This window comes from Anopheles marshallii, chromosome 3, assembly GCF_943734725.1.
Source record: "Anopheles marshallii chromosome 3, idAnoMarsDA_429_01, whole genome shotgun sequence".
Lineage (NCBI taxonomy): Eukaryota > Metazoa > Arthropoda > Insecta > Diptera > Culicidae > Anopheles > Anopheles marshallii.
The window spans coordinates 2,357,503-2,369,950 of NC_071327.1; the positions used below are offsets into that span (position 1 = coordinate 2,357,503).

Consider the following 12,448-nt stretch of genomic DNA (forward strand, 5'->3'; position numbering starts at 1 on the left):
GAGTCATATACGGGAGAACTTATCAAAATGAGGGCGAATTAGTTGTTAACCAATAACATACTATTAGTAACATAAAACTTATATACGACTTATGTATGCAGTATGCCTTTAGCTGACTTTCACCTCTCGTTTGTAAGCTTCATTTAAATACTATGTGTGCCAATTGCTTTCATAGAATTCTGTTTTGTCTTTCTCCATTGGCATAGGTACCAATGCACTAGCAATTTATTTTCTTACATCACTTCCATTTAACTACTCTCTCCTATTTCTGTTGCTTCCGAATACCTCATTAGTGTAATTAGGCAAACAGTATAAGAGGGAAAAAGTCTCGATTTTCAATAGGTTAGCTATATTTGGCCACATTCTTACGAGAAATTTCGAATGCATCGGGAAAAAAAAGAATCCCGATAGCACACAACAGCAAGAAATCTTTCTACCGATAGTGCATACGTTTGATTCTTGCTGCTCCTATTTCAACTGGGTTGTCGTTTTACCACATCGATGACATTCACTATCATAGCTGCACATAAATGGTGAATACTCATTCAACACCTGAGTTACGGTTGACTGTAGTAGTAGTAGTAGTAGTAGTAGTAGTAGTTTGTGAAAACTTCTTTAAAGTATTGCAATAAATAGATGTCGCTTTTGTCATCACGACATTCGTCATATTGGTTGTGTATAAACAAAAGTGCACTGATTCCATCGTATTTAGTCCATTTTTCTGCATGGTGTGGTGCTCGTTAAGATTGATTCTGTTGCGATCGCGATTCAAACATTGCAGCTACGTCTTTAATGGAAATTGGAGGTGAGCAACGATCTCGTCTAGAAGAATGATAAAAAGAAAAGAAGTTAATAGTTATATGAAAATACCGTTAGAAATGAATAAGAACAAACATACTTAAGATATAATTTATTATTCTAACACATATTACGCAGAAGTTTGAAAGCTTTGAAGTTTTATTTTGCTTCGAACTAGCTTAAAAAAGTTGTTTATTGGTTTGGTGTACTTAAGTGTCGTGATATCTCGATTTGCCAACAGCAATCGAAGTTTTATTGAAATTGCAATTTCATTTGTTGGGGATCTACAGTGGATAAAAGTTAAATAGGGTCGTACAATCGAACTAGTGGCTAAAGTTACAAAAGAGCATGCAGTAATTTAACTCAATTCATTCATGATTCTCTTGGGTGGTTTCAGTTAAGTTGAGGTGGTGCGTTTCTATATTACGAAACTACGCTTTTATTTATGATACGAAAATACGGATGGACCTTTATCGATTTCAACTACCTATTTAACGTTCGACACGACTGTCGTCGGCAAATCGGCATCACGCGAGTTGCGTGCTTGTATAGAAGCGTTGTATGCAAGTTTCACTGCAAATGTGACGTGCAATGCATTTGCTGTAAGCAATCCCTAATTTGAATATGTGAGTAATCGTAAAAAATGTTACTTCAAACAAATCGAACAAACATGAGGAGCAGACAAGTATACATTTTTGACAGTACAAATAGATAATTAGAATAAAAAACGAATTCATTAATAAGAAGAGTGAAGAACTAAAAACAGAACATTGTGTGGCATGATAGAAATAGAAACATGCAACAATGTGAAACTTTTAATTTCATTGCTGAAATCCTACCCATAAACACACAGTTAAATCATACGTGTACATAGATGTCTGGTCAGCTGTCGTGAAATGGTGGAAAGGTTGGATTGCGATCGAGTGAGAAAGTTTTCAGTTTTTTGTATGTGCAGGTTCGTGAGGTATTTGCCGCAGACGTACTAGGCTGCTTACTTGGACATACACCGTGCGCGTGCCATATGTTAGACTGGTTAGAAGAGAGCTTCTACTTACTGCGCACTGCTGCTGCTAGAAGAATTGCTTCGTGTCACGACAATACCGCTCCGACCATTGCTGAAGCTGTGGCGTTGGTCACGCTGATGCGGCAGTTGAACGTCTTTGCCCTCGCTCGTTGAGCTAGGCGACGCGGATGAAACGGGATAATCTATGCTGCTGCGCTTTACGTCAAACTTTTGACGCGTTTTTAGTTCGAACTTGTTATCGCACACCTGTGACATGGACGCATCGCTAGCGATCGGACCTGCACCAACATTTGCCACCGGTGGTAGATCGTTTTGATTTTTCTCATCGCTGATGCGCCTGGTGCGGTTTGGTGCCGTTGGACGAAGTCCTGCTGGTTGCATTGTTGAAGCTACCGTGTTCAACGACACCGAAGCAATTTTTCCTGCTACGGGATTGCAGCTTGAATCGACCAACGGAAAAGGACCATCGGACGAAAGCAACTCGGCACGGGATTTCGAACGGAAGCGCAATGAATCGTATTTCTTGTCTGCCCGGTCAGCCACCACGTCGCCTTCCTTGAATTCCCTCAGTTCAGATTTGGATTTTGACTTCAATTTTCCATTCGCACCACCACCGTAGTCTCCTCGTTCCCCTTTGAAAGACTCGGAACGATATTTTTCGCTCAACTGGTGACGCCTCTCCTCTTTAATCTTTTCGATTCGCGAGCGATCTAGTTTACAGCTGCCAAGCATCTTCAAGCTTGTTATGCTGTTTCGATCATCATCTGCAAAGTTGTCACCCCTACGACCACCGACCACCCTCATCAAGGGAGTGCCGGTGGGTGAACCTGCTACACCGTCTGTCATCATATTGTCCGTGCCACTGTTATTAGTGGGACCATCACAATAGTTATACTGCACCAGTGATATCCGGTTCTCGGTGGTCGGTGTAATGCGCACATTATAAGCACGTGCTTCTTTGGTATCTTCGATTTTCATCGAGAGATCTAGCTTCATGTTCGACGATTCGGTTGGACTGCCACCAGCAGTCTGTTTGTGGCCACCACTGCCAAGCTGCAATACCTTTGCACGGCAACACTCGGACGTTGCTTTACCCTTCGTACTACCGTCATCAGCACCGTGCATATCCACATTTTCTACACCCGTCGGAGCTCCGCTCGGACCTAGTGGGGGCAGTTTCTTTGGTTGGTTCATGCTTCGAGGACGTGCTGACAACGACAGCTCCAGCGACTTTCGCCGATTTGGATTGTTCTCGTTAAGAATGTTCTTTTCCACCGCCGGTATCTGTTGGCTGCTTTTGTTGAAGCCGTCATTTCCTACAACGACAAATGCTCCACCACCTTCCAGACGTCCGCGACCGCTTCCAAACTCGCGTACGAACGCATTCTCATCAAGACTTCGAGTAAAGCTTGCAAACGCATTCCGATCTTCTTTACCGGATCCACCGGAACCACCATTGCTGGTGGCTGATTTGTTGCGTATCGTTACGCGTTCGCTTGCACCGTAATTGCCATTATTTAGGGATGATCTAAAATGATGATTGTGACCTCGATTGATGCCGCTGAAATCAAACGGGGGAGTGACATCTACCGGACTGGTTTCAAACTTCGTTGCCAGTTGCTTTACGCTCACGACCGTCTCTACTGCATCCAGTGCCTCCGTTACCATCACCTTCATTTTCGGAGATACCGTCATCTCTATTTTGGGTGGAATTTCAATCCGGTATTCCATTTCGTTGTCCAGATCGCTACGGTCCGCACACAGGGAAGAAAACTCATCCTCTGTTAATACCGATTTTAGTGTGTCTGTCGGATTGTTAGCTGTTGGTGGTGAACACGATTGAACAGTGTTGGAGCGTTCTACATTTTCATACAGTGGATAGGCAGATTTTTTGCGTAGTTCTACATTCTCGTATAGCGATACGTCTGTGTTGTCAAACTCTAAGCTATCCTCATTCACGTCCGACATGGGGACATCTTCGCTTTCCTCCTCGTTCATGGGAATCGCACCATTCGTTGTTTTCACTGATTTCCGTTCACAGCAATGCTGCTTCCGAAAATTTCCTTCGTTTGCCGGCACGATTTCACTATCGTTGTGATTATTGTTAATTCCATCTTCTACGGTGGATCTTCCTTTCGGAGGACTTGACGCTACACCCTCCAAAGCAGAGGGGTTTATCTCAGGTACTATTCGCTGCACCGCTACCGCATTCTCGCTATCGCTCTGCCCTTCCATTAGTCTAGGTTCAGCTTCACTCTTCACTAGATGGTTCACTTCGGAGACAACGTTTTTCAAAAACTTAACTTGTTCGTATACCATCGTTTCGTCGAAGTTAGTTTCCAGCAAACGCTTGGACGGCGATGTGTCATCCATAACTCCGTCCTTTTCTTCGTCCTCCTCAACCGGCGGGACGAGAATATTTTCGTAGATGCTACGCCGTTCGCGCTGGTATTCTTCTTCCGCAATTAATTCTGCGTTCGTGTTCGAACTCTCGTCCATGAGTCTCGGTGGAGAGCTGGATCGGAATACGTTTCCTTCCTGCTCTTTACGGACGGGCGAACGCACATTGTACGTGATGTTGATGGTAGCTTTGATTGGCGTACCTGGCGATTTGGCAGCCTTCTGACTAAAGCTGGTCATCTCGACCACGGAACCATCTCCGGTTGCACCAAGACCTCCATTTGGCGACAGGTCGGGATTAAGATTTTGGTAAGCGAAATCGCTAGGAGTCAGCGATTGACTAGTGTTGGTTGTCGTATTATCCGAGGTGAAGTTTGTCGAACCCGTTAGCTTCGTAGAGGTACCACTTAGATCAAGTGAAAGCTCCCGTTTCATTGCCTTCAGGTCGTGTTTCCTCATTGCCGTTGGCTTTCCTCCAGCGGTTGCAGCGTTCGGTGAATCCTCGACGGGCGTTTCTTTGGCATTTGGCTGATGGTCCAGATGGGCAGTAAAGCCACCTGTAATGTCCATCTCGTCATACACGGGCGTGGTGATGTTACTATTGCTCGTGGTATCGGAACTGGTCGAACCGATCAGCAGCGAATAGCACGGACTCGGAACTGGAGGCGATTGCGGAGTGCTGGCTTTCGCCCCGGTACATGACGACGGTGCTGATGGTGGCGGTGGCGGGTGTACAGTCGTCAGCTGCTGCTTGGACTGACCATGGTGATGATGGTGATGGTGATGGTGGTGATGATGATGATGAGATTGTTGGGAAGGCGGAAACAGTTCTGGACCCGTTCTACGAATCACGTTCTCGGAACAACTACGCGGCACGGCCGAAGATTGTTGACCTTCCCGTGAGTCGCTACTGCCATCAGCACCGGCGCCACCACCGGTTCCGTTACCGCGACCGACATCCGCCGTGCCGGGATGATGGTAGCTGTAACGGCCAGGATATTTCGGAGGTTTCGATTGACCAGAAGAAAGCAGAAAACTGTAAAACAAAAAAGAAACGGGGGATAGAGTCGAGAGGGGACTAAATTAAATGACAAATCACACTAGGAGAAGGGCGGCCAGAAGAATGTTCAACGAAACAAACACTAAGCAGGAGAGGTTTGGTAATCATAAAAGATAGAAAGCAAGCCAAACATGCGCAAATGGTTCGAAATAGTCCGTCAAGCATTTCGGCAGCACTCCAAATGCCAAAATGAGTCCAATTTTGAGTGGTATCCGCTTTTCATGAGATAATCTCTCTAGTATCCCTTATCCACACTGGAATGTGTAAATGCAAGAATCCAATATTTACCTTTCATACAAGGAACTTTCGTTTTTCTTCAACCCAATCACATCGAGCGTTGTCGATTGTGGTTGACTTTGTTCATCGACGCTCATCGATTGAACTTTTTCAACGACAGATTTAGTTGCGCCCGCTGGTTGTGATGGTTTTTCCTTTTTGGTTACTTTTTCCTTCCCGCCAGCACCTCCACCGGATCCGGGATAGCTAAAGCGTATCTCCTTCACGGGTGATGAATTGAACTTCCCATAGGCATACTGTGGACCAGGATAGGAGTTACGCAGACCCACAGCATGTGTTTCATCGTCGTGCTGCTCGTCGGAGGAGTCCTCCTGGTGCGGTGGTTTGTGTACTTGAGCGCTGGTAAAAATAGTGTTTACCACAGTTGTGCTAGATGTTGTCGATCCACCCTGCGGTCCACTATTGAGACCGAGTGAAGTATGCTCCGGTGTACTGCAATCGATAAACTGGATATCGCTGAGTTGATCCTCCAGTTTATAGCGTTTGCAGAGACTTTCCTCGTCTTGACTGAGGTTACCGCTTCCCGATGACAACGCCGCCATGTTCCATTGCTTGTTAGTTTCCTGCGAAGGACTGGGTATGTTCAGTCGCGGCTGCTTCTTGGGACTAGGGTTGACACTGTGACCACTCCCAATATAATCTTCCGGTCGTGCTCTCAACGTGCGCCGTACCGACTGTTCGTTGTGGAATCGGGTGAAAAATTCATTATCAATTTGAGTTAATGTGTTTCAAACAACTGTTCAATAAATACAAACCTCTTTCGCTACCTTTGGACTGCTCACAAGACTTTCACTTTCGGAGAATATCCTCATTTCTGGCTCTTCTCTATCGAAATTCAGACCCAACTCAGAAAGTTCGCGTGATGGGCATGTGACGACTCCACCACCGCTCGCCGTTCCATTAACCACTGTACCACCGCGTATGGGGGACTGTAGCAGATCAAAATAAGAGTCATGCGAAACAGATCGGCTATGTCCTGCAGTTCGTAAACTATCTACCGAGTTCGATCGAGCGCAATTGCTGTCGATAGCCAGATTCTTTCCATCGAATAAATCCACACCAGATGAAAACAGCAAACCTAAAAAAGAATAATTTGTACATTCATTAACACATCATCCATGAGCTCGTTTGTTAGTTGAAAACAACTTACTTTTAGCCATCTTGTCCAACAGTCCGCTGGAGCTTTCTTTAATGGTTACGCTGCGACGATGATCTGTGTCCTTGTCTTCTACCTCAGCCAAGCTGGACCCACCAATATCAGGTTGCATTGTCGAGCTGACTATAGATACATTCTTGTCAGATGTCACCGACGCAATGCCTCCTTTGATATCGCTGTTGCTATTGGATTGCCGTGGTTGACGGGTGAAGATCGACTTCCAAGACGAATGCGATTTCCGTTTATTCCAACTTCTGCAATAGAAAACAAAAAATCAACACACTGGATGCTGTTAAGACATGTTATGCTTACCTAGGTACAGGAAGAACCGTGTGATACTTGTCAGGTAGACTGGAAGGTCCACCTCCAACCTCAATGTAAGAACCAATGTGTGTAGAAGGATTAGTGATGTTGATTGGTATCGTCTTTTCATTCTGCTCAACACAATTCTTTCGAATTCGCGCTTCTTCCAGACTGAGCAGCTTTGCACCACCGACGCTCAAACTCTTAGGGCGTTCCATAGACAGTGACAACTCCTGCTGATCACTGCCGGCACCACCGTAGTTCTGAACGCTGTTGCTATCACTGAGCGAGTTCGGTTGCGATTCAATGTAATGACTTCCAAAATCATCGGCAGTATCATCAAAGATTTGCTCGCAGTTGCTGATCAGATATTCGGTCACAACCGCCTGTACGCCAACGCCTCTTAAAGCAGCCACTCCGCCCGCCTCTAATGCCGGACTGCGCAGCAAATTCGGAGCCCACACGATCGCAATGTTGCGCTCCGTCATACCAGTGCTGGATGAGTGGCGTGAAATCTTGAACAGATGCGTCGCAAGATACTTCAGGGTACGATAATGTGGTGGCGGAAGCTTCTGTACCGTTTGTCGAATAAGACGCAGCTTCAGATCGGTCGGAGCATCAATTCGGGTCTGAATTGCTTCCACGAAATGATCGTACAGCTGGTATGTACACAGCGGATTTGGCAACTCACGGAAATACATTTTTAGCAGTGAGCTGACTGCATGTATATCCTGTCGAATGTCGGGATGCGTTAGATCTGGAATGCGCTCTTCATCGAATGCACGTCGTAGCTTCTGAATGTTAGATGTAATTCCTGACAGCCGATAGATACCGTCGACGATACCATACTCCTCGATAAACTCCGCACAGCACTTCAGCACCATTGGAATGTCTTGTCCACTGTTTAGCAAATGCTCCCCTAGATCACACGAGAATACACGCTCCCTGTAGATACCGCTCTGCTTCAATCGCCGACGTGAGGGCCGTGACAAAATAAAGCTGCGGAAGAATGCAATCAATTTGCCATGTTTTCGAAGAACAGGTTTCGTGGGAGACACAGCGAGCGATCCGACAAGGGGCGCCGGGAAAGGCATATGCCGTGGCACCTTATCGCCGATCGTGGCGACGCAGCTCTGCGGGAAAAATCCAACCTCGTACTGGTTCTTCTGCAGGTGACTTTTCTTGCCTCGCCACCAGATAGATTCTGCCGGACTTGGCATATCGATCACGGATATCATATCTCCCACCTCGATGGATATTTCATCACACGCTTGTGCCACGTAACGTCGCACTCCGTACGCAGCCCCGACCGCTGGAGTGTTGATACAACGCATTGTCTGTTCGTCCGCTACGGGCAACCGGCGACCTTTGTTGTCAATCTGCAGCCAGGTTAGAACTGGGCCGCAAGTCATTGCATCCGAAGCAATCATCGACAGTCGGGTCAAATAGGACCCTACCAGCTTTTCCAGGTGCTGTTCGTCGCTCATACTTCTCTCCATCCGCTGTTCACCACTACCATCTGGAAGCGCCATTAGCACGTCACGTAGGTTTTCCAGCTCGCTAACACGTCTATCGTACACGCACCTGTGCAACATCTCGTCCAGGAAGCACATGTTCTCGTACGAGCGCTTAATCATGAATGGATCAGATCGGCCAGCGGTAACACGAATGATAAACCAAAGATTACTACCACTCTTCGTGGGGCAAGCGGACCCTGCCGGTCCCGAGGGCCCGATGGAGTTCGTTTGGGAGGTGGTGAGATCGGAAGCTAGACCAAGCTGGGAGTCGCTACGTTCATCACCTTCGAGCTGAACGGAAAGGTTACCAAGCTGTACGCGTTCGTAATGGAAATGGGCACATTCTTCTAGCTTCGGGAAGCGACAGGACTGTGAATGAGAGATGAGATGAAAATGGAAATGAGAAGATGTAAGCATGAATTTGTTGATCACGTGTATTGTTATACCAATTCTACTTGATATATTCAAACACGAAGTAAGGAGAGTGGAACTAAAGTGTTTCGTGAAGATTGTATTAATTGGCTTCAATAATCGTAGAACTTAGTCAACGGATTAAGAACAGAGGTTGAGGGCCTAATGCATCAACAGAATAACTATAGTTAGAATGAGCTGAGAAATGTGTTTGCCTAAAGCGGCAGCAAAGTTACTTTAATGAATCTAACTTCAAGACATTACGAAGTAATTTATGGCCTGCTTTGAATAAAAAATTCTATAGCCTCATTAGCAAGATAAGATTTACATTAGAAGGGTACTTTGAAATGCAAATGTTTTTAAATTAAACGATTTGTTACACAATCCGTATCGTAAATAGTAATGTTAACAATAATTATTGAATGATTGCTACCATCAAAAAAACTTTAAGCCAAGAGAATTTCAAATTTTCCCCAATAAATACTGCTTCTAATATTCTGTCCCCGAAAATTCTTATCGAAATTCGTATCTACATCCATATATCGAGGATTAAGCATCTTGAATAAAATCACGACCATACATTCATTTACATATTGACTACCACATGGAGAGCGTGTTATTACACTGCCACTCTGCTCGCTGCAGCTGTAAATCAGTTCCGCTTTACAGTGGACAAGAACGTGGGCAACTTCAAAATAAACCCACTACCAACATGCCTGGAAAGCGTTTACCCATCACCGAAGAGCTTGCCTCGGGCAGAGCAAACAAGCGAGACACTTGCACTGCAAAGTAATTAAAATCATTTCAATTTTTCCACACCCTCGGTAAACCCAACCATCGTGTCCCTGCGGGCTGTTTAATCAACGCACGAGGTGTTGGATGAGCGGAGATGATGTAGAGTCCCCGCTTTTCAACAGTGCATCATAATTGAATTAAGAGCGGCTCTCGCCAGGGCAGTAAATTATGCATGGCTTAGCAAACGAAGCGTTTTGGGATATCGATGTGAAAGCAACAAAAAACTGTATCCAGGAACCAAGCGGGAAAGAACATACTTTTACAATAATAGCCATCGTGAGCACAAATAAAAAACGAGCTCTCAGGGGCGGATGAGTCATTAAACTGATTGTCATGTTTTACAAGGATTCTACATCCCCGTCCTTATCGTATTGAACGGTTTCGGATTTCCGAGCTTACTTACCCCAGAAGCATTCTGCGATCGAGTTAGGTTGGCACTCTTGATGTGCGTTGAATCGCAAGAGGTATTCGAAATCTGTGATGCGTTCATGATCGCCGATCCGCTATCCGCAGAGTGGATGCTCGTGTTGAACAGATCGTAGTTTATCTCCGACTCGCTATCGCTTATGGTGCGTGGTTTTTCCATCAACGGGAGTTTCCCGCTACTGCCCGCACCTGTCGGTGGTGCCGACCGTGGTGGATGTCCGGTGGTCCGATGGTGTAGATCCATGATCGACGATTCGCTTCCGGTAGCACCGTGTCCAATGTCGATCGAGCGATGCCGATGTCCACCACCAGTCGATGTGGCGATTGACGAATCCTTCCGCATGATTTGGCTCATTTTGAATGTTCAAACTATGTCGTACTACCTACACTTGGAACTACCCCAACAGTTGGCCGGATGGGTGTGTCCGGGTATTTTTTGGCAGTGACAGTGAGATGAGGAAAGAGTGACGTCGGCTGGGATACCAATGTCACAGCAATTGCTTTCACTTTCTTTCTTAGGTATATCCGAGACAGTTTTCCCAAGTGTCAGCTGATGCCGCACCTAGCTGGAATCGGTCGCTGCCGCCGTCGACTTCGTCGTTTCCGTTGCGAGCATCGTTTTCATCTCTGCTGCAGTCTAATGCCCGGCCGGAAGATGTCTTCCTCAGTGCAGTGGCCGCAGCACCGTGCAGCAAGCTGACGCTGTTCTTTGCCTCGTCAGTTCGTACATTCTTTGCTGTTCACAATTGCGCTCCAGTGGGTGAGAGTTTCCTGTAAAAAAGCGTGAAAAGAAACGGAAAAAGGGCACATGAAAACACACGCTCGCACGCTCGCTTAGCTTAGAAATCAATCAATCGCATGTCGGCGCGCCGCTGCACCGTCTGTTGTAGCCGACATCTGCACTTGCTCGCTTTAGCGAAACCATTTTCTCGGTGTGAGCGAAATTAAAGTCGCAGTCTTGCAGTAACACATGAGAAGGAGCTGCAGAGTGCAGGAAATGATAAATTTAAAAGCAATTATTTTAGCTCTCCAAAAAAGGCAAAACGATGCCGAAAGTGCATCGTTCATCTCACGCAGAAACGTTTTGGTTCGGTGATTTGGTTCAAGACGATCATCTTCTTTGTATGTACCAAAGAAGATATACGAACACTGCAAAAAGGCTTTGAATATCGTATACAAAGGGCAACAAACGAACAGAAGCACTAGACAAAACACCAATGTCTAGAATAGGCAAGAATGCCATAGAAAAGCATGTTTCATGCATCAATGGCCGCCGTGCGACAAACGGAAAGATATCAACGGAAGTGCATCCATGCGTATTTTATGTTGCCCGATATACCAACGCAATACAGCCAGGGTGCGGGTCGGATTTTGCAACGAAAACAGCAACAAAGCTTAAGGTTGATAGTATGTAAATGCACATGCATACATTACGTCTTTCCTACGACTAGGCCTACTCGTAACAAAAACGCCCTTTTCCGCTGTGAACGAGTTCCTGAGGGGTTCAGGTGCATTGGTTGGGTTCTTTGCCTGCCTTACGATGAGAAAAACCTTCATTCGATAATCGGCAGCATTAAAAGTGATATTATTATTCACCGGCCTGTCGGCAGAACAATCGCCAGTAGAGCAGTACAAAAGGAAGCCCCAAACGATACACTGGGTAGGATGATTTGCAGGGCTTCAATGGGTGCTGCCGGGCTAGTTGGTAGGACCTTTTAATATTCCATTTCAATATTACGAATGCTGTCATCCTCCCATCCGGTGCTCACCGATTTGCATAGCCAAGAAGGGATGTGGTTTTATCCATGAAGGAAGGCCAATCGGAAAACCATTGCAAAAGTGTTGTGAAATACTATTAAATTCACATTTAATGTGTTTTGTAGAAAATTTTCACTATACACAAAATAAATCTAGTCTGAAACGAGCAGAACTGCTTTATTTGCGTTCGAAAATAATTGTCTGCTTATGGTTGAAGCGGAAAGGAATCATAACGAATCAAACCTTTATGCCTTTCCCCTGCTTAAAATAACCAAACTATATCGCAACTCAGAAAAGCTCTACACTTAGCAAACGTACAAAAGGTAACTACCGAAACGAACACCGGATTTGCATCGGCTGCATCAAGCGAACGCATTCCGAAAGACCCTAGAGCACCGCATCGTTCGGCACGGAGAGCTTTCCGACGTCAAACGAGTTTGACCCAATTTCACAACCCAATCTGGTGCATTTTAGCCATTTTCCTTACGTACGGTAACCGTTTG

The 12,448-nt window shown here is 45.7% G+C and overlaps 1 protein-coding gene across 1 annotated transcript; it reads right to left on the reverse strand.

Annotated features, from left to right (window-relative positions):
• Positions 1 to 740: 740 nt before the first annotated feature.
• LOC128711022 (GTPase-activating protein CdGAPr) lies at positions 741 to 10,542 on the reverse strand. Its single transcript, XM_053805888.1, has 7 exons — positions 10,165 to 10,542; positions 7,048 to 8,924; positions 6,730 to 6,989; positions 6,335 to 6,657; positions 5,571 to 6,253; positions 1,854 to 5,258; positions 741 to 822 (listed from the first exon to the last, which is right to left on the reverse strand). Exons 1-7 carry the CDS (start codon positions 10,540 to 10,542, stop codon positions 741 to 743), a joined length of 7,008 nt encoding a protein of 2,335 aa, XP_053661863.1.
• Between the last annotated feature and the right edge of the window lie 1,906 nt (positions 10,543 to 12,448).